Source organism: Drosophila grimshawi, unplaced genomic scaffold (genome assembly GCF_018153295.1).
Source record: "Drosophila grimshawi isolate 15287-2541.00 unplaced genomic scaffold, ASM1815329v1 contig_44, whole genome shotgun sequence".
Taxonomy (NCBI): domain Eukaryota; kingdom Metazoa; phylum Arthropoda; class Insecta; order Diptera; family Drosophilidae; genus Drosophila; species Drosophila grimshawi.
Genome location: NW_025063240.1, coordinates 15,725,395 through 15,748,003, shown reverse-complemented (window position 1 = coordinate 15,748,003; position 22,609 = coordinate 15,725,395). Strand labels below are relative to the sequence as shown.

Genomic DNA, 22,609 nt, shown 5'->3' with positions numbered 1-22,609 from the left:
ATACTGTACTAATCAGAAGGACAACAAAACATTTTTTGGCGAGGAATTCGCTATATAAATATCTCAGTGTTATATGTACAAATATATGTATATATAAAAAAACGAATGTGCAAAAATACAAAAGATATTTTAAAAACTTTTTCTTAATTTTCTTTATTTCAAGATTGGATAACACAGTATTTTCAATTGCAAAATTTGTTAAAATCAATATAAAATAAATAATTACTGGCGATTCTTGTGTCAATTTCAATTGTTCGTTGCAAAATGGCGCGTGCAGTTCTTTGCATGGTGAGTGTTTAAGCTAAGATTCATAATCAATAATCATTAAAAAAAAAATCAATTTTTCTTGACTCTAATTCTTCAATACCAATTAAGCAAAAAAATAATTGTATAAAAAATAATTTCTTGACAAACTTCAATTTATCTCCATTATACGAACGTAATGAAAATGAATTTCAGCTATCGATGAAATAAAATTAGCTATTATCACATGCAGCGATTACTATTATAGTATTATGATTGCCAGCTACCGTTTTGAGTCATGGCCAAAACTGAATCTACCATCTGTACATATTGGCACTTAGCGCTTAGCTAACATAAAAGATAAAATATTTCAAAAAGTTGTTTTGGTAGATGAGAAATGCAAATAAATAATCGAAATATGAGTTCAGACTGTAGTTGCTAAGAAATGCATGAGCTCCAAGGTTGAGGTTGCAGATGTAATCAAAATTAGTAGGTTTATTTGCAAATCTTTGCTTGTAGGCAGACATTTGAAAAACTCGCTTGATTGAACTTCAGGTCCGGGTCAACTTGTAACTGTGTATAACATTTTGCATAGCATTCCAGGTGCTAAGTGACGGCTTCGGTAATAGCCGGCTTTTTGCTCATAATACAAACAAAAACCGGAGATCTTAAACGACTTCTGAGTAGCTTAGGTTTGGTTTGTGGTTTTGTGTACATTTACAAGTACTCGCCTGGTTGATACAGTATATATATATTTCAGTATATTTCTTATTTGCAATTTTGTCAGCTGTTAAATAGTCATTATTGAGATATTTGTGCTCTTTAAGGTTTTGCGTCAGTTGACAAAAATGACTGAAAAAAACCACAGCATTATGAATGTGGGTCTTCACAACAAAGCGCTTTAAAAATAATTAGCTACAGATTTTTGTTTTTTATTGTATTTGTTTTGAATGAATTATTTACTTATGGTCTTTTGTTTTGCTTATTTACTTTTATGCAAATATCCAATTGCGTTGTTCACAATTATCGATGGTTGCCAAATATAAGATTGGCTGTTACTCCAGCTGGGTTAGACACATTTGGGTAACACACATAAAATGACAAATCCATTATGTTATTCATTATTTATCTATTAGAGCAGATATTGTTTGCACATCACGAATGTTTCAAGGATATGGCGATGCTTCATTAACTTTGCTAAACTCATCTAAAAACTCATCTAAAAACTCTAATTTTTTCACCAGCACATGCTAATTGATATAATTGCAACCAAAGAAGAAAATGTGTAACTTCGGCTGGGTTTATTCAAATTCTTCACGCCGTGCGTGAAAATATGAATCTGACACGTGCTCAGCGCTAAGTTGAATCAACAGATTGTGAGAGTCACAATATCTAAGACAAATTATTTTATGACAGGTAGTTACAAAAAAAAAACAAAACAAATATAAACTGTACATAAAGGTGTCATAATGACACTATAAGAGCATTGCGATATGATCAACAGCAGCAGCAGCCTCAACACCTTTTGCACAGACGAACAAGTGACAAATTTTTGGGGTTCGTGTTTTGTTTTGTCACCAAGTCAAGTGGCAGGCTTTTTTTTGGGGCACGTGCCACAGTTTTTTGACCTGTGGACTTGACTTTGAACTGGAGTGACGCCAGTTCCCATTTGATTTATATATTCCTTTTATAAAGATATCTATGTTTGTCATCAACAGGCTGCTAAGCCAATTTCGTGGTCTGCCGGGGCACAATCTTAGTCGTGGTTTGCAGACACGTACGCGGAGTTTTGCCATCAACTGCCAGCTAAGCCAATTTCTTGGTCCGCCTGGGCTCAATCTTTGCTGTGGCTTTCAGACACGTATGCGGAGTTTAGGCCCATTTGTTTTCCCAGTGTTCGTCGCTCTGACTTGACCCACTTGATAATAAGCTGGGTAGCTTATAGAACTTCAACACTCTTTGCAAAAGGAAGAAATTAATTTGATCAACTTAATATTCATCAATGCGGATTGCTAAAAAGAAATGGGTTTTGGGTTTATTTTGAAAATATATATTAAACTTCTTTATAAAGTTAAATATTTGGAAAGGGCAACTCTTGTTCGTTGTGACACACAAAGCTCTTACCGTATTTTATTTTATTTCCTATAACACTGGAATTTTAAAGAGTTGGGCATTTTTTGTTATTTTTTTGCGCTGCACTTGAAGATTTCGCATTTAGATAGATTTAAGTTTTGTGTACGTGGGCGTGTGTGTGCCATTCAGAATTCTTGCACTGATATCTCAGCATTGTCATATGTGTATGTGAGTATCTGTATAGCAGTCCGTGTGACTCATAAAAGTCGAGACCCCTGCCAAGTGTTTGGCATGCTAAATCAGTTCGTTTTATGGGATTTATTGGGGTCCATAAATGTGTTTACTTTGCAAGTCAAGTGTTAAACTATTTGTTGCTTTTTACAGTTGCTCACCGCAGATTGTTAATGGCTTATTTGAAGAGCTTTAAAATCTTCAAGAGCTTTAAAATCTTAAGAATGCATTTCGCTATTATTGATTACATCATTTGATCGGAATGAAATTTGCTCAGATTCACTTTTAAAAATGCTTGCTACCAGTTTCTTCGCTTTCAATATGGTCATCGAAGGCGCTGCTAAAGGTCTTTGGCTCGTTAAGTTAGTTGGCTTGAGCTCATCTACTAAAAAAGACAAAACTCGCCAAATTGGATAGTGCATATACATATCTATAATACAAAATCTAGAAATGCAAATTAGTTTTTTGATATTCGTCAGCGGCTAAAAAAACACAAAGAAATACGCAAAGAACGGTTGGGTTTGAATCGCAACTTGAGGTTGTCTCGTTTAAATAAAAATGAAAACGTTTTACGTAAATGATATTTGATATTTGACTGTGGCTTGCCTAAATGCCAAAAGTGGCTAAAAGAAAGTAAGAGTTATTTGTATAGTATGATATAATTATAAGAGTATTATATATTTGATAGAATGTGGCTTGTCTAAATGTCAAAAGTGACTAAAAGAAAGGAAGAGTTATTTATATAGTATAATAAAATGAAATGATTATTATATGCTTGAAAGTATGTGGTAACCAAATGATGTCAGCCTTGGCTTGTTTAAATTAGTGTATCAGAATAGTTTTGCATTAATATAGCAACTAATAAGAGATTCTGTTGATTCGCCTTATGTGTTATATAATGTCTTAGCTATCTGCACTTGTCTATCTCGGTGACTTTCAATGATCTCAATGAACTCATTAGCGCTGTTCTCTAGTTTGTTCTTCATATTTGGCAAACAAACTCTGCGCTAATTAAATCAATGTCTGGATTAACAGGAAAAACCAAAAAGGCCATCGCCCAGAGCTGGTAATACTTGTTTTTTTTTTTTGTAGCTAATAAACAACGTCAATGCGAAGCGAAGCTATGCTAAACTAATTCTTTTTGTGTTTGAGCTCATTTTATTTTAAGATTAATTTATATCCATTTCTTGTTTGGGCTCTTTTTTTTATATGTACATAAATGGAACTGAACACGGCTATCTTTTCAGGGATTTTACTTTTCGCAATGTGTACCTTTATTAAATTTCACAATTTCGATAAAACGGTCAAATTTATGGGTTGCAGCTGAGCAATTTTATTACAATGCAGTTGTTGTGTTGTGCTGTGTTGTGTTGTCATCGATTAAGGTCAGACACAGCCCAAAGCAGTTGCACTTTATGATAAAACATATATATATATATCTATAAATACATATGTATATTTCTTGTAGTTATTGCTGTTGTTGCTTTTGGCTTTTGCACACAGTTTTGTTTCAGCACCAGTTACCAGATACCAATTGACCTTGAGGTGTAAGTCCAAAAGATACTAATAAAAAAAAAATTTAAAAGGAAAAAAGTTTCGATGACGCTAAAAGGGCAACCAAATTGAGAGCAAAATAGAGAGCGAGAGAGGGGAGAGAGAGAGAGAGTGAGCGAAAGATTGAAAGCGAAACCAGTTTGCCTCCGTAACGGGCCTTAATACTTTGGGATGCTACGGATTGCTCATTATTGTGCATGCTGATGATCATTATGATTGTGTAGCTTGCCATGTAAACAAAGTGTGCGTGCGAACGACTCGATTAATATAGATGGCACGGCAACTGTTCGCCTCTGTAAGACCGCCCAGCTGTCTTCTCTCTATATACCCATATGTCTGTCTAGATATCTGACAACTTATGCAAAGCTATGCAAGATTCATGGCGCATTGTAATGGTTTTTGAGACTGAGACAAGGCTGGCAGAACTTTTGGGTCAGCCACGGCGACAGCAGCACATTCATTTAATGTCTTACCTGTAAAGACGAGTTGACTTGAATGATATACGAGCAGCAGAACTTGTTGAATGTTGCACACACCGTTGCGTACAAAATGAAAATGTACAAAATGAACTTTTAAATGCTGCATATTCGCACCTCATATAAAACTCATACGCCGCAACTGGCAACTAAATTGTCTCTTAAATTGATTTTACTTGAAATGCGATTTGACTGCTTGCGTCATGCATGAATTACACGTTAGTCAACTGAAATGTGGGGCATGCCACGCCAGCGGGCTGCCTGTCTGGCATGCCGAGGGGTGCGGTAGCCGCCAAAGAGCTTCAATAACTAATTAAGTATAACAAATGATTTTATGCTTTACTTTTTACCATTACAGCCAGCTGATTGGCTTAACACTTATATAATTTGCACATGTGGGTGGTAATAAATGGGCATGGTTAGCCAATTAATTAACTCAATTATAATGTCTGCGAGTATGAGAGTTAGTTAATTGCGGTTTACCTTAATACCCCGCGGCGTTCATTTATTTTGAATGAATGCAAATTATTTATAATGCAATTTTTCAATTTAAAGTGAATTTCAGTGTACCTGTTACCATAAAACCAACAACCAACAAGTTCAGAAGCATTTCCTTTGACATTTTCTACAAGAGTTAAAGCCCTTTTTCATTTCTGCTCAAAATAACCAGGTGGTTAGGAAAAAGTTTTGAAAAGGGTTTAGCTTTTTCGTTATATCAATCAATAATATCGAATGTCAAGTCGTGTGATCAGCATAGAAAACAACTTTCGCAGCAATCAACGAAATAGTTCTGCAACTTTTACTAAATATATTTATAAGGTGTGTCCTGATCTGAATATGGTCTGCAAAGTAAAAATCTGTACGCAGAGCATTTTCCTTTTTTTGAATTTACACTTTGCCAAAATCGATGAAAAGTTTTTTGTGTTTGCTGCTGCAAACTTTTTGGACCTGAATATTAATAACAGAAAGTACTAAAAAGGTCAATGTTAAAAATGATTCATACGGGCAACATCGAAAAAAAAAATGTATAGACAAAAATAAAAGAAATACCCGTTAAAGTTGCTGTTTGATATGTGGATGACACTGCGACCTCCACTGTCAGCAGCTGAAATAAATAAATAAAAATCCAACATCTCTTGAAATATGATTTGCTGTTGTGGCGGTTGCTGCTTCATTTTGACTGCAAATATTGATTTGTGGATATTTTGGAGCAGGCAAACAGGTAACAGACACCAGCAAGACCACCAGCTCATAAATGGCTATGAATTTATTATTGCAACTATTTAGCAACAATAGGAATCTGTTATACTCATAGGGTATGGCATAGCGCAGTTTTCAGCCTCGTTAAGATGGCCATTAAAGCCATTTGCATTAATGAGATTCGATTCCACAGAGTCTATGATGGTCGTATGGCTACTGAGCAAAATTCCCAACGAGTGGATCAAGTTCAGCCTCCTTTTGAGTTTTGATTCATTTGGCTTCGTTTGGTTTTCATTTCGCCTATCCAAGCAATTTATCAATCGTTTCGATATGGGTGTATACAATTATTATTTAAAATGATTGACCTTATCACATTTCAAATGTTATTGGCATTAATTTATTGCAAGAGGCCGTACGACCGCCAGTTAAGGATAATTTGTATCCACAATTTATAAATAAACTGTGTTAGTTGCATTTTATTGTGGTGCATTTGGCTATGCTCAAACAATAAATACATTTTTCTGATTTATGTCTTTATTTTTGTTAACCTTAACACACCGAAACACACCCAATCAAGTCCCGCTTAGAAAAGTCAATTTATTTTGAACGAAATGAAAGATACAAATCACAGTACAATAAACCAGTGTAAAAAACTCCACAATTTACTGAATAAATTGATCATAAAAAATTGTAAAAACCAATTAATTATTTGGCTGAATGTGAAGGTTAAAAGTTTTAAACATTTTTCTTTTAGTTTCCTTGAAGAATTTTCGACAAAGAGATATATTTGAGAATTATTGCTTTATGAATTCTACTATATTAGTAGAAACATATATCTATTTCAAATTTGAATATCATGGAACTGGTTTCTTTATAAGGAAGTTTTTTGAGCATTCCCGGAACTTGAAATAAGTTATTTGCTACATATAAGTATGTGAACACATATTATGTTAATTTATAAAGAATATGTATGTTCTCAGAGTATATTCAATTTGGTTAAAAGTGAATAAGCACTGTCTGAACAAAATATAATAGTTTCAGTTTGCCCACTGATGCAATCTTGAAGTTAATAGAAATTCACAGTTTTTAAATGAACATTGATGGGGTTGTCATTCTGTATGTACATTAATATCTAAGCTAATTGACCATAGCTGTCAGCAGAGCCACTAAAAATCAACTGGTTTTCCAGCCGCTGACATTTGTGCTACATACATGCGTAACTGTTGTATGCATCACAGCAACTAAAAGATACAAATATATCTGCGTAGAGCAATTTGTTGCACGAAATTTGACATAGTAGGTGCAGCCAAGTGAGCCATAGATCGAGTTCGACACAAAGTTTGTCATCTGCTCAAGCTTGACAATAGAGCGAAACAAGAATTTGAGTGTGATTTAAATATTCATACCTATAAATGTATACATGGATAATGCCTTTGACATTTCGTTTGCTTGTATTTGTGGCATTTTTGGGCATTATTTCGTTGCTTTACTTTTTTGCAAACTAGACGTATCGAACCGGATCTAAAAGCATTGCTAATTTGCATACACAAACAACAACAACAATAAAAACCAGTGCCGCTCAGCTCACGGACTAACTGCCTTGAGTGTGGCATCTTTTTTTGAGTCATCTCACACAGGTCTATGTAAATGAAGTTGATACCCAAGAGGCAAATCTGATTGTTAAAAGCAAAAGTTGTGGGCATACCGTGAATGACATGTAATGACAATAAGGCGGTGACCATTTATCTTAACTGCTCCACTTGACAGCCGCCTATTTGGTCTTCGACATTATTTGAATTTTATAAGCTCTTATATAATACGATTATTTTTCTTTTTTCCATTTATTTGCAGGTCGTCGCTTGCATTTTATTGCAATGCGTTTACTCTGCTAAATTTGATTCAGAGAATCGACGTTTAATTCTCGATATCAATGATCAAAAGACAACGAACCAACAATATTATTCCTCAAACTTTGACACAAGTAAGTAATGACGTTTAACAATTTGTATCATACATTCGCTTAATCACATTCAAGAAAACCCGAAACTATATCCAAATTTTCTTTCCCACACATTGAAAATGTAATATATTAGATTGAAATTTGTATCATCGTATCGTTATCATAATGACTAAATCTATTTGCCAAAACCATTCATGCAGTTTGTTAGTTTTTTGTGTACTACATTGTTTCGCCCTGTAACTCGTTAATCGTATTTACCAAGTAGCTCAATTTGTATTTGTAATTTGTTTGTTTTTAAGTAGTTGACCAATTTACATATTATTTTGTTTTTTTTTTTTTGTATTGTTGAGTAGTTTTAAGTAATCGTTTTGGCCCCAAGCCCTATCTACCCCACAAAAACCAACTTCAGCAGTTTGATCAAAAACTTACACATTAATACCCCGATATCAAGAATCAAACGAAACAACAAAAAATCAACAACAACAACAACAAAATGCCACTATTCTTATAGTGGTTATTATTTATATACATATATATTTTTTACCCTTGTAGATCAGCTTTACTAAACTCACCGTAGAAACCGTAGTCTGCGTCGTAGCTAAAACTCAACTTGTATATATGCTCAAAAATCGACAACAAAATCGCTCTATCTTCTATCTATCTATCTATCTTTCTCTTACTCTACTTACGCTCTACTCTCTCTTACTCTCTCACACACACACACACTCCAGACCTCTATCTCTCTCTCTCTCTCCATCTATCTCTCCTCTCTCTTTCTTATGTATAAATATTTCCATATATTTTTATGTATTTATTTTGTTCTTAGTGGAAAAAGTTATACATAAAATACAAAAACAAAAGGCTTTGCATACTCATACTCTCCACACCATTAAAAAATCAACCCCAACCCGAGCCAACAAAAAACAAAAAAGCCAATTATAATAAAAACAAACAAGAAAAGACGAACCCACAAAAGCACACACAACAAAAACACCACAAAAGATATTTTCTCTATTTTCTTCAACTTCATATGTGAATGTACGGATTTGTAGGCTTACTTTCAATTTTTGCAGTGTTCAGCGCCCAAAGGCAGGCTATAAATTGATGTTAGGCAGTTAAAGAGCAGGTCGTAAACAGAAAACTTCTACAACAACTTCACAGCGCAATTTTCAGCTAAACTCAAAATCACTACAACAAAAACGTTATACTCTAAAAACATTATCTTTCAACAAAACCCCTTTTCCAACACAACAAAAACCAAAATCTAAACAAAAAACAACACACACAACTCAATCGCAAACACGTCGAAAACAATAACAACAAAATACCAAATTGAAACGCAATAGACGCCTATCGTTATGGCTATGATGTGGGGAAGACTGGAAACTTCCACCACGAGACTCGTGGCCCCGATGGCGTCACCTACGGTTGTTATGGTCTGATCGATCCCTATCATCTGCTCCGCGCAACACATTATGTGGCTGATGTGCATGGCTATCGCACCGTGGAGCCGGAGAAGCCAGTGGAGACCTTCCCACCCGGTCTGTACAATGAGACAAGGGGTGGACCATCCGAACCGGGCATTCTGCTGCAGTGGAACGAACTATATTTCCCCATTGGCTGCGGCAAGTTCGTGGGAGGTGCCGTCCATGATATACCCTATTTCGTAAAAGACGATGTAAGCAGACCGAGCAGCGCCAGATGATATGTGGCTACAACTTACTCATGGTGTGATCATATTTTTAGAATAAGGACAAGGGCGATGGCCTCGCACACTCCTCGATAAACATACCCTTGGTGAAGGGCGAGGCCCAGAAGAGTCTGCCCATTCACAAGCAGGGACCCAAGGGTCTATTCCACACGGATAGCGGACATACGTACGGAGGTCCTGGCGATCAGGCGCCATCCTTCCATTCAGTGAAAACTCTCAGACCCGGAGCGGCTGGCGGCAGTGAGATTTTGTCTGCCAAAATGGAATGTTTGGGGTGGATTCAAAAAGATTTGTGTTTCAGATGATGGAGGCTACACGCCAGATGATAGTCCCTATAAGCATGTTGTGGGCTCTCAGGGCGGTGTTGGAGGCAATGGAGGTTTTGGTCCAAATGGTGGACCCAACGGTGGTTTCGGCAATAATGGTGGATTTGGAGGAAATGGAGGATTTGGACCCAACGGACCGGCCGGTCCCAATGGCCCTGGTGGCCCTAACGGCCCTAACGGCCCTAACGGACCCAGCGGCCCATCTGGACCCGTGGGACCATTTGGACCAGCTGGACCACCTGGACCCCCAGGACCCCCTGGACCTAATGGACCTAACGGACCAGTCGGCGTGGGATCCGGAGCCTCAGGAAAACCGGTATATAGGGATGGTGATCGCACTGGCAGTGGTGCCGGTGGCGGTGCCCATCTGGGAAGCGGTGATGGCGGTCCTTATGGCCCGCAAAGCGGGGGCAATGGCGCCTTCACTGGTCTCTCAAATACCGGTTTTCCTGGGGCCGTGGAATACACTCCAGGTTAGATAAATTGAGATTTGCAATTGCGTCGCACACAAAGATCAAAATTTGAACGAGCCGCAGAGCGGGGCGCAGATCTATTTGCGGAACTCATCAAGTTTTCAGTTACTCTTTTGTACAAAATTCCACCCATTCGCCAAAGACGGTTTGTTCAAATTTTCGTCTGCTTTGCTGGCCTAGATTTTAAGTTCTATTTAAATAACATATACTTTTATGTCTATATTACGCTAATATACATTGATCTGTTATCTATTTTAAGCAGTCTTGTTTATTTTCAGCCAAATTTTAAATCGATGTATAATTTTTATAATTTCGCTGTTATATTCCTATTGCTAACGCAATTCTCAAAATATTCAGGCACACACACTACTGTAGGGCAACTTTAGGGCACCCCCTAGTTATCTTTATCGTTATTAGAGCACTTTTGTTAAGAGCGCACAATCAAGCAATAAATCTCTCTCTCTATCTCTCTCTCTCTCTCTCTCTCTTTCTATCTATCCATCTCTGTTTATTTCTATATCTATGTCTATACACTGTTACCATTTACTCCACACTCCATGATTTTTCAAATATGAGAACTATTTTCATAAAAATCAAAAACAAAAAAAAAAAAAAACCAATTATATATATTTTTATATCTGCATTTGTCATTGTTCTCTGTTTCGTTTCTTAGCTCATCATTTTGGCTAAGAAATCTTAAGCATTTCACTGTTATTTCTCACTCATGCTTTCATGCACGAGATCTACACAAAAAAGACACACATACACACACACGCACACCCACGCACACAAACGCAAAATACACAAATCGCCCACCTTTTCTTGGAAGCCTCGGCACATTTGTTAAATGTTTATTTACACTGCACATTAGTCACGCCCACATACCAAATGCTTAAGCAATTTTACTAACGGTTCATGAATAACAACTAATAAAGGTTTGGTTTTGTTTTGTAACGTTGGTTTTAGTTTTGTAACCTTGTATAAGTCCCTAACAAATATTATTAATTACCTAACGCATGCTTTTTAGTTATTACTGGTGCTGGTACCTGACCACTCCCCGTAGCTGTAAGTATTTTAGGTCTATCTAAATGTTCCTTTGTAGTACCTAAACGTGTATCTACCAGTATGCAGTACTTTTTGTGTACTGTATTTTGTAGTTAGTCTCTAGCTAATTTACACTAGTAGTATGTAGTTTTTGTATCGAAAATGCATCCTATATCTTTATACTTGCAAGTTTATTAATCGAATATTTTGCATCATATTACTTTCTATTCCCCATAGGATCCGGTAAATATAGTAATCCTAACGACGGGCGTTATTACGGTAAGTTACAACAAGAAATATGAAATCGTTCAAACTGAAGCTAATTTTGTATGCATTATCGAAAACTAGGTGTTAACGATGGTAAATATTATCATGATGATTCTGGGAAATATGTGCACGTTGAAGGCCCAACTGGACCTCCAGCTCCACCATATGTGCATGTAGTTGGACCTAATGGCGGATTTGGCGGCGATGGCGATGGCGGCGGTACCGGAGGATTTGGTCCTAACGGACCCGGCGGACCAAAAGGACCTGGCGGACCACGCGGACCAGGCGGTTAGTGGAAGGTTTTTTTAATAGTGCTGAAGTGGACAATCCATTATATTTTTTATATGGAGACTACAAAATGTATGCAAAACTATTTCTTAAAAACTTGTGAATTTTTATATTTTAGGACCTAAGGGACCCTTTGGCCCACCGGGGCCTCCCGGACCACCAGGTATGATAAAATAAGGATATGATAAGATAGCTAGCGATGGTTGTACGCAAGTGTTAATAATGGGTTATTAATGGGTTATTGTACAAATTAAATGCGATTTCTTGCAATTTAGGACCACCTGGACCTAATGGACCCACTGGTCCAGGACCAAAAGGACCCCCTGGTAAGCCTTTCGCTAATAATTGGGTGCATAGTAGTTCTTAAACAAAATTCTTGAAGGCCCACCCGGACCACCTGGACCACACGCACATGGCGGACACGCAGAGCTTGGCCCACTAGGCCCACCCGGACCAACTCGTCCAGGACCACCTGGACCACCCGGACCACCCGGACCAACTCGTCCGGGACCACCTGGACCACCCGGACCAACTCGTCCAGGACCACCAGGACCACCCGGACCAACTCGTCCAGGACCACCCGGACCAACTCGTCCAGGACCACCACCACCAGGACCAAGTAAATGACAATTGTCTAGATCTGTAGATGCTTAAAGTAACTTGTTTTATTGATTCATTGAAAAAGGACCAGACGATCCCAGGCATTCGGACAAGGATACACCTGGCTACTTGCCACCAGTTCATTTGGGTAAAATCGAACAACCATCGCTATCGAAAGTTATTCAACCGACCCAAAAGCCGCAAACTTTCAAGCCAAATTACGATCATAATGATAATTTTGTGCATAAGAAAGTGCCGCCATCAACAAAAGCACCACTAACCTATATTCCACCTTCTTTCCCAAATACCGTTCCTATCCATGTTCCTGCGAATCCCACACCACGACCGCCAACCCAAACTAAAACCACGACGATAATACAGCCCCAGCCCAAGGTCCCGGCTATCACTATTAAAACGGATAGACCAGGCATTACAAACACTGGTAATTTTAATATCCATAAGACTGTACCGATTGTACCGGCACCCATACCCACACACGCATCCGTACCCGTACACGTACCAGTACCAGCACCCGCACCCACACCCATCCCATATAAACCGATACAGCCAGTACAGCCACACTTTGTCAACCCATACAGTCCAAAGCCAACGGCATCGATACCAATCGAACCCGTACGAAACACGATCAATATACCGACCTATAAGCCATCGACACCGCGGGCATTTGAGCCAGCGCCGACATACAAACCGACAACCAGACCAGTCATTTACACTGAACCGAGACCGACGAGCACTGTTTATGTTGAGCCCAACAAGAAAGTAACTCCACGTCCCTCTCCCCCATTGCATGTGCCGTCGCAACCGCCAAGCAGCGAAACCTGCGTTTGTAATGCCGATAAGACGCATTCATCAAAATCAACCTACTCCTCCTCCTCCACCTACCCTAACTCGAATCCGGCCTCGGTCGACTTTAACAAACAATTCTCCGGTTTTAATGGCAATTTCGGCAGCATAATGAACACCATGTCACTAACACAACTGCCTGTCGTGCCGCAGGCACCAGGCCATCCAGCCTTCTATCCACCCGACAAGATACCCAAAGGTGCTATGATTGCATTCATGCCGGTGGTAATACTGCCACAAGAGTACTACGCCAACTGCGATGATAATAACCTGCACACGGCCAACAAATATCAAAAAATCGATCCTTTCCCACTGGGCGTACAGCCAGCAGCGATACCAAATAGCTTCAGTGTACACTCGATATTCTCGGGCGCCGGACCGAAGGATCAATGTATGTGCCCCTGTTCCTGTACCCAGAATCTGGATAAATACCATAAGAAGCGCGAGACTAATGCTGAGGATGCTGTCGCGGTGAAAGCATCTGTTGAGACACCTGCTGCTAAGCCTGATACTCCTGCTGAGGTGAAGGCTGCGGCACCTGTTGCTGAGGCTGCCACACCCACAGAAGTCAAGGTTGAGGCACCAGTAGCTGAGGCTGCCAAGCCCGTAGAAGTCAAGGTTGAGACTCCAGTAGCTGAACCAGCCACACCCACAGAAGTCAAGGTTGAGGCACCCGTAGCTAAAGTTGAGGAAGTCAAAGTCAAGACCGAAGTCAAGACAGACGAGCCACTTGTGAAGGCCGCTTCCGAGGAGAGCAAAGCGACAGCTACTGTCACCGACGATAAGCCAAAGGTCGAGACTGTAGCCGCGCCGACAGCGAACTAGAGACACAACAAATTGACGTCTGGACATCACTGAGTCTACCCCTCCCAAATCCCAGCTCAAGCTTACAGTCCCGCTCCCAGCACCTCCAACAAACCCTGCACTTTGATTCCCTTAATCCGCAGCACCTCAACTAACCCAATTTACCAGCCCAAACAGCTTAGTCTAAGTGTTTTTATTAACGAGATTACTCTCAGCCAGGAAAGGATAACAACAAGAAAATATTAGCAAAAAAAAATAAAAATAAAAAAAATAAAACACAATTAAGATAGATAAAAGAGAGATGTAAATAAGTGCCCATTGAATGTGTTCGTTTATTTTTTGAAAAAAAATATTATCACTTTATTTGTGTTCGCGTAATACTCAAAAATGCACTCCAAACTTCCTGTCAACTATGACGCTATTTCTGTATCCAAAATACTATTGATAAATCTTTCACTTCTTTCACGTTTTTCGTAAGCATTTTGATATATGGCAGTGTGAGACACTGGCTAAGCACAATAAGATAGATAGAAGAAAAACTATGAAAAACGATGGAAAAAAAAAATTGTTTGTGACATGTTGTTTATTATGCATTTTTGTATTTCTATGTATTAATTTGTATTTTGTTCACTTCCATTAGATTTTAGTTGATAGTTTATTTAATCTCTATTCTGATAACGCTTGAAACGGAAAAATGAATTGTTATATTTGAAGAGAAATTATGGAATTAAATAAAATGTAAGAAAAATCATATATCCAAAGTTGTTTTCTATTGCTCAATAGAATCTAAAAAATATAAATACTTATTTTTTAGCTGCGCCGAAAAGTATGCAATACATCCAAAAGACCCTTCAGCCAGACATCATTATGTAATGTTCGAGCAACAATTGCTGGGAATAAGACCACCCTCTTTTTGTAAACAAATCTTTACAAATTCACTCGCACAACAATTTCGGAGATTCGAATCTTTACACAAAATTCAAAGAAATTATGTTAATAATAAGAATTTTTGGGTTTCATCATAGAACTGCTATAACCCATCAGACACTCAGAGAAAAGGTGGTTATTATTACGGGTAAGGCTTGGTGCACCTTTTATGAGAAGATTTTATGTGAAGATTATATTACGGTTGCGTTTAGGTTATAATTGAGGTTGATAATTATTTTTTCTCGAGTGTGTTTCTTTATAAATAAGCCTCAGCCAGCTTTCTATATTGTTGATTTTACATGTACCCTTTTTGTGTAATACTTTTACAGCCATGAAATAACATCAACACTAAGAACAAACAAATATCTCGTCGAGATTTGTTATTTTTTGCACATCTGCCAATTAAAGAATTGTTGGCATGACCATGGAGTTATACAAAGTAATTGCAATGGATATTTACATTTTAAGCCGGAGATTGGAATATACAGTATAAATATAAAATTTCGTTTATCTTCTATTTCTAGACTTGAGGTAATAGCTATTCCATAATATAGGCGTGTGTTTAACATCTTTAAGAGCAGCAATTCGCTTACCTTGAGTTACGTGCTACGTAACCCAGTTTTTGTTTAGTTTACGACTGTGACAAGTCAATATTGAACAGTTGTAATTCCCGCATCGCACAAGCCCAAAAATGTTTCATACGTTTTTAGCGAGTGCTAAAATAAAGATATGCGTGGAGGCTATGTATATTCCTAGATATAAGGCAAGGTCGGCATAATCTTGTGCCAGCTTATGGTCATATGAAGAGTTGAGTTTCATCGGAAATGAGAGTGGATCCCTAATTTGAGGAAAACAACGAAGTCTGCAGTCTGTCGATTATATCCTGCGTACTTGTATCCAAATTGAGCAATTAGCAGACACACCTCCAAAGTTTCATGAAGGAATTTTGAGTGCGTTTTGTGTATAACGAAGTTTTTGTATGACAGGCAATTATCTTTCTGGCCGGGTTTTTTTTTGCAAGAGCAGCAACAAAAGCCGTTAGTAGTGGGCCAGCTAAAAGAGAAGAAGAAGAAGAGTATGCCAGAATAGCTGGTCAATATTAGTACAAGTCGCTCAACGATTGGGCCCCTGCCACAGATTTTGCGTGAATTGTATGTGTGTGGATAATTGGAATTAAAGATATAGTATGCAAACAATATGGGTACTTGCATTTGGTCTGAAGTTCTCATAAAAAAAAACCGCCGACTCGTCGGCCCACATGAAAGAAAGCGATCTCTGTGAACAAAGTTAAACAAACCCGATTTCGAGCGTTTCGAGTTTTGTGTTTGTGTTTGTTAAAGTTTAAGGCGCAAATATCTAAAATTAAACTCACGCACTGCCAACAAACAGCAAGCGACAAGAGACAGCTAAAATGAGGCATTTATTTTGTCACCTGCCCCATACAAATATGCATAATAATACATAATCATCCACAGGCAACAAAAGGTCACAAGTGCCGCTTAATTTGAGGTTAAACATATGTATAATGCTCAAGAATAGTTTGGAAAACGTAACTAGATGTTTGAGAGTTATGCGCAATTGTTAACTAAATTCATGGTAGAATAAATTCAGTTACAAGAAGCACATTTAAGAATTTTGTAAATATTTTATACCCGAACAGTAATAACAATCAATTTACGAATAAATATCGACAGCCTGTTGCTTAAGATATATTTTTAATAGTGGATTCTTTGAAGTCATCGTTCAAAAGGCAACTGCCAGCCCTGATAACGTAAAAGCATTTCAATTTTGGTTTATGGCGCCGTGCTTGTGACTTACGTGTCGTATGAGCAATAAAATAAACGTATCCGCACATTTTAACTGGTGTCTGTGAAATGCGACTTGAAGCTGGCCCAAGCTTTATTATTGTTTTGGCTTGTTTGCTTCGACGACGTTGACGTCTACGCTGACGTTGAGCGGCACAGTAACTCAGCCGGAAAATGAAAAATATAAATTGGCCCCACAACTGGGAAACAGAATTATTTAACGTACAAGCGTCGTGTCAAGCAGTTGTCTCTTCTCACCGTTCATTCTATCTTCTTTTTTTGCGTCTGCCAGTCAAGTAAATTTGTGTTTCTTTTTCTTTGCAATTTATACACTTTGGACAAGAATAACAATGAACGCCAAGTGCTTGTCACTTTTGGTAAGTATTCACAGAACAGCAAGTCAACAAATAAATTTGAAGCTGGCTAAAATTAAACGTGTGTTCCTTAAATCCGTTCGCAGCTGCTCATTTGTGGTGCCGTCTATGGTAGAGCAGAGTCTGCCGCACAGGATGCCAAGGCGAATGATTTGGCCACAGCTGAGACCTCAGCGAAATGTAAGCAGTTTTTATATTTTGAATATTGTTAATCGAACTAAATCAGTTTTTGTCCAACAAAGTGTTGAATTGGAGCGGTTTATTTGGACAGGGCTCGGGTTATCCGAACTATAATAATCCCAACTACAACACTGGCTACTACAATAGACCCAACACTGGATATTATCCCAGCACTGGCTACTATCCAGGCAATACCTACTACGGCGGCAGTGGCTACTATGGCAACACGGGCAGTGGTTACTATCCGAGCACAGGAGGTGGTTACTATCCCAACACCGGTTCGAGCACAGGAGGTGGTTACTATCCCAACGCCGGTTATTATCCGACCACCAATATTCTGGGCAGTGGTGGATATGGCGGATATGGCGGATATGGAGGTAATGGCGGCTTGAGACAATATTCAGGTTATTGGCAGCCAGAGTATAGTGGTCAAAGATATCGCGGTTATGGTTATTATCAGCATACCGATCGCTATGGCCTGCCTTCGGTGAGGGATCGTGATTACTATCGCGATCGGAGCAGCAACAACTATGGCGGCTATCGTGGCTATGACTAATTCTTTTGTTCTGTTTATTGTTGTTTGCTGTTTGCTGTTTGCTGTTATTGCTCTGCTTTTTGTATATAACGTCTGGCTTATGCTAATCACATAGCAATAAAACTTTAATGTCTACTAATTTAATTTAAACAGCATTTTAATAATCAATCAATTTGCCATCTGTCTGTGTGACAAAGTCTCATTTCAGTTATATCAAGCACAAAATTATGAAATAATATTGTAATCGCTGGTTGGATGGGGTTACGCCCAATTGCACGATGAAATTATTTATTCTGGGTGTCATATGCGAAGGCACCTTGCTAATGCCAGCTTACGTCTATTTAATTATGTGTGCTTGCTTGTGGGCAACAAGGCTTAATGGGCGGTAATTGTTCTTGTCTTAATCATCTTGTCTCGTCATGTAATTTGCATGACAAGTACATTTTCAGCTGCTGCCTAAATGTATGTGACGTTATTTATGCTTTGACTTTATCGCGTTGCCAACCTTTTCGTTTTTAACAGCATCTGCATCTGATTCTCTATCTCTCTCTCTCTCTGTCTCTTCCACTTCGTTTCTTTCACAGGCGGCTATGTGCGCAATACATACGGCTAAGGTGGCGAAACAGAGACAGAACGACGCCCACAAAGAACTTGCGCAACTGCTATGCAACAGCGGGCAGCGGCAGCAACAAAGTAACAACAGTAACAATAACATCAATTTCCCGCACAAATATTTTTACATGCACATTGCAGCTACAAGTGTTGCCCGCATTGTCAACTTTCAACTTTACTTGCAGCTTCGCAAGCAAAATGTAAAAAGCAAAATAAAAGCAAGACGTTGACGAAAAAGCATAAGAGGCAAAGACAGATACAGTTATAAAGCATTCATTGCTGCCAACGCATTTCAAGGCCAACATTTGTATTTACTTTTTTTTGTGCTTGAGTCTCTTAGCTTGAAATTAAAGTCATGTTTATCTTTCAATCATTCTTTTGTCTCGCATCATGCTGGGGCAATAAAGGGTCAAAGCTGCTGTTATGTATCGTATATATATATGTATATATATATATATATAAGTATATGTATATGTGTGTCTGTAAGCGTAAATAGTGTACACACAATGCAGCGAAGCGTGTGTTGTCTCGCCGTAATTCCGCTTTCGGCATTTCAGTGGGTTAGTTGCCCCAAACAACGGGTGTTGACAGTGTTAAGTCTTTTGTGATAAGCTAAAAACCATTTGCGCTTGTCATGCGCTCAAGAAAATAAAGTAAACTGTATCTGTCTACGTTTCTTTAAATATACTCGTACATTTATGTACATCAAAAGTCTTTGAAATTTTATACCCAATCGATTTGAAGCTGCGAAAATCAATGTATTATGTTGTTAATCATACTAAAATAAACCCAATATTTGTATTTTACTACTTATGGATAATTGTTGAATTTATATACTCAATTTGTCTACCCTTACCCGTTGATAAATTCAAAAATTCGCCAATGCCAACAAAATGAAAGCATTCACTAAAATTTTTCCATCAGAGCGTTAAGATAAAACACATGTGTGCAAATATTTTATAAATGTACGTATGTTTATTCTGCATCAAGCTAAAATGTTGTTAAATTTCGGAAACTGTATAATTAATGGAAAAATTGTGGCATCTTTAAATTAAAAGTTCGTATCATATGACGGCAATTAAAAAACGTAATTTTGGCCCCGACAAAATATTCCACAGCTCTATGGTCGGTTCTTTAATCTATTAATGCGCACATTCATTCAGTCAGCCAGCCAGCCAGTCTTCAACTGGTTTCATTCCAATGAATGCGTTGCTTCCTTGCGCGTTGCCCATAAAAAAATGTAATGTGTACAGACACAACACAAACCGAATGCTGTGCGGAATTTTATTTATCGCTAGATTGCTTAAAACTGACACACACACATACAGAGAGACTCCCCACACATTTATGTGGCTATAAAAAAGACACCGAAATCGGAAAAATGTTTCTGGTGCACTAAAATTATGATCAAATGGCAACTTAGCATAAATATTTCGCATGCGCAATGTTGTCGGCGAAATATGTTTGCTTTTTGGCAATGCTTGTTGTTGTTTAGAGGAAATGTTTTCGGCTGGCATTGCGAGCACATTGAACGCAAATAATAATAAAAATAATTAAAACATTGACAGTACGTAGAACGCGTGCTCGATGCGGCGAGCACAATAAATAAAATGATAAAGAAATGGAATTATTTATTTGGCGAGCGGCTTTAATACTGTCACGCGTTCAAATCTAATGTTAACAACATTTTAATTAACGCCACCAACAGCAACAATAAGAACAATACCGACGCCAACCAAATTAATGCATATTTTAATTTGTTATTGGATTAATGGCCAACGAGTTGTTGTCTTACCGGCAAGAAGTGTAAATATTTTCCTGGCATATATTTTTACGGTCGCCATCATAAATGTAAGCCAAATACTCGAAAATGCAATACTAATAATGCAATTCCAATTACGAGTTCAAGTACTCCCATGCCAGTTAATGTTGTGGGTGCGGCATAATTGATAACTAAGCCAGTCAGCTAAGTTAAGCTCAGGGTCAAAGTTCGGATGTGTTGGGCCCTTAAACTTGTTGAACCAAATGATGACAGCACTTACTTACCTAAATGTTAGCCGTTGAGCTTAGTCTGAGCCAACAAACATTGATTATTCAAGGCAAAGAGTTTGACTTCCAGCTAAATAGCCCCAAACTTTTCGAGACATTTCATTAGTTAGCTGCATCCGCAGGGAACGCTTCAGCAATTTGGCAACAGCAAAAGTTTTTGCACAATATTATTGCGGTCTCGATTTAAATTGAGTTGGCATATAAAGAGAGGGTTAAGAACCAAGCAGAAAGATTTATTTAGTATGCAGATTATTAAGATATTTACAATTGTGACTGTTATGCTTTAGCTAACCCACATCAAACTACATTTTATGTTTTCCAATGCAAATATTTTATCTGTCAGGCAATAAACAGCATCCCAAACTCGGCTAAAAATATGAAATTTACACTTGTAGACTGTTGGCAGCTGTCGGCGAAAACAAAAGTTTAATAATTAAGCTGTCACATAAATCGGCTGTAGCAATTTATCTGAAAGGTGAATAATTATGATGATTTCCAAATTCCTGGTCTAAGCGTAATACTTCAGGGAGGTGTTTTTCTTGATCCGTTTTGATTGTATTTAAGTATTAGCAAATTTGCTACAATTTCTTCTAAGATCCGTCCCCTCTAATGTAGAGCAAAAGTAAATACATTCTGATGTCTGATGCCAGACACACTTGAGCACCTTTCAAGGCGATTCAAATGTTAAAAATCCGAAATGATTTAATTAAATTTGACGCACGATTAAAAAAAAAACGTAATGTCATTTATTTTTTTTTTAATTAACTCAACTCGCTTTTGTTTTTATGTACATACACTGTAGTATTTTTATAGAAGCGAACAAATGGCATGCGTACCTAATTAGCACCTCGGCGAGTTGAATGGCGTGAGTGAATTTGATTTAGTAAAAAGTGCCACGTGCCCACATTTTGGTAGTGCAAGTCTGATGAGTTCAGTACAGGGACAAACTAGCTAAAGTTGAATTGATATCAATCGCAGAAAACACATGCAAATTGTCAGCTTATCATCGTGGGCTATCAATCAATTTCCCTAAGTAAAAACATTTTGCCCTGACAACAAACCAAACGAATCGAATTCTCATCCGGGGCAAATGTGCGTTATCAAAAGCACGTGCCAGACTGTCAGAATAACGCTGCAGACAACTATAAATGATTAAAATCATTATCACATCGCACTTTGTTTCGATTTCAGGCATTTATTGAACAGCAGGAGGTAAACATCGAAATCCGGCTGCCGGCTGCCAAAGGCCTCCAAATTATTGTGCATAAATCAAGTCGGAAAGCTCGTTAACATTTTGCCATCTGCACTCAAGCGGAATTTATGGATAATTGAATGTAATTTTATGCGTTTTAATGAAGACCAATTTCTGTGAGTCTATAGATGCGTTAATAATTCAAATACTTCAAGGGATGATTGAATTAAAAAAAAGAACACTTCAGAAACCAAAACAATCGATAACTCAGAGACCATTAAAGTGCAGGTGAAAAACCTGCAGCAGAAATTGAAATACACTTACAGATACATTATCAATTAAATAGCTGCTTCAATCTATACTTATTTAAATATATATATATATATATATACGACCACATATTAAAAATTTGTGAGCTTACCTAATTTCACATATTGAAGCCTATTGCAAGCGTGGCAAGCATTAATGACTGCAAATTTAAAAATATCGCATACTCCTAAAAAAAGATATAAATTTGATTTGCGCATTTAGCATTTAAAAGAAACTGGTATCTGCTTTAAGAAGACTTTAAAACTCAGACAAAACAACTCAGACAAAACATATTTATGTGTGTTTTGGTGTGAAAATCGTATATAAAATAATTTGACAACTCTACGCCTCAGCAACTTGAGTTTCATAGCCAGGCACAAATTTACTTTAATTAGTTTGTATTTAATTCAATTGACAAGTAAGTAATGAATGCCTTATGGCGTCTGTTCACCTGCTTTATACTCCAGATCCTCAACACGTGCGTCTTTGTAACATGCATGGGTATTTGTGAA

General features: G+C 37.9%; 2 protein-coding genes across 3 annotated transcripts; both read left to right on the top strand.

Moving 5' to 3' along the window:
• The first annotated feature begins 264 nt into the window (after positions 1-264).
• LOC6557328 (collagen alpha-2(XI) chain) lies at positions 265-14,439 on the top strand. Its single transcript, XM_032743174.2, has 11 exons — positions 265-288; positions 7,629-7,758; positions 9,084-9,415; positions 9,484-9,688; positions 9,750-10,247; positions 11,529-11,534; positions 11,697-11,846; positions 11,965-12,009; positions 12,122-12,172; positions 12,229-12,465; positions 12,532-14,439. Exons 1-11 carry the CDS (start codon positions 265-267, stop codon positions 14,133-14,135), a joined length of 3,282 nt encoding a protein of 1,093 aa, XP_032599065.1. The 3' UTR covers positions 14,136-14,439.
• A 2,701-nt stretch (positions 14,440-17,140) lies between these two features.
• LOC6557311 (dormancy-associated protein 2) lies at positions 17,141-18,917 on the top strand. 2 transcript variants are annotated; one of them, XM_032738385.1, is made up of 4 exons: positions 17,141-17,223; positions 17,307-17,400; positions 17,463-17,777; positions 18,520-18,917. In XM_032738385.1, the coding sequence occupies exons 1-4, from the start codon at positions 17,197-17,199 to the stop codon at positions 18,546-18,548; spliced, it is 465 nt and encodes a 154-aa protein (XP_032594276.1). In that variant the 5' UTR covers positions 17,141-17,196; the 3' UTR covers positions 18,549-18,917. The 2 variants fall into 2 exon arrangements, with proteins under 2 accessions (XP_032594276.1, XP_001984098.1); XM_001984062.2 differs by lacking the exon at positions 18,520-18,917 and having other exon boundaries at positions 17,463-18,073.
• The last annotated feature ends 3,692 nt before the right edge of the window (positions 18,918-22,609 follow it).

What these genes read in the sequence shown, in the direction of transcription:
- LOC6557328 (XM_032743174.2), top strand. Translation starts at nt 265, where the DNA reads ATGGCGCGTGCAGTTCTTTGCATG. An exon ending in CGCGTGCAGTTCTTTGCATG is followed by an intron (nt 289 to 7,628) that starts GTGAGTGTTTAA and finishes ATTTATTTGCAG; the next exon opens with GTCGTCGCTTGCATTTTATT. An exon ending in ACCCGGAGCGGCTGGCGGCA is followed by an intron (nt 9,689 to 9,749) that starts GTGAGATTTTGT and finishes TTTGTGTTTCAG; the next exon opens with ATGATGGAGGCTACACGCCA.
- LOC6557311 (XM_001984062.2), top strand. Translation starts at nt 17,197, where the DNA reads ATGAACGCCAAGTGCTTGTCACTTTTG. An exon ending in CCAAGTGCTTGTCACTTTTG is followed by an intron (nt 17,224 to 17,306) that starts GTAAGTATTCAC and finishes ATCCGTTCGCAG; the next exon opens with CTGCTCATTTGTGGTGCCGT. An exon ending in AGCTGAGACCTCAGCGAAAT is followed by an intron (nt 17,401 to 17,462) that starts GTAAGCAGTTTT and finishes TGTCCAACAAAG; the next exon opens with TGTTGAATTGGAGCGGTTTA.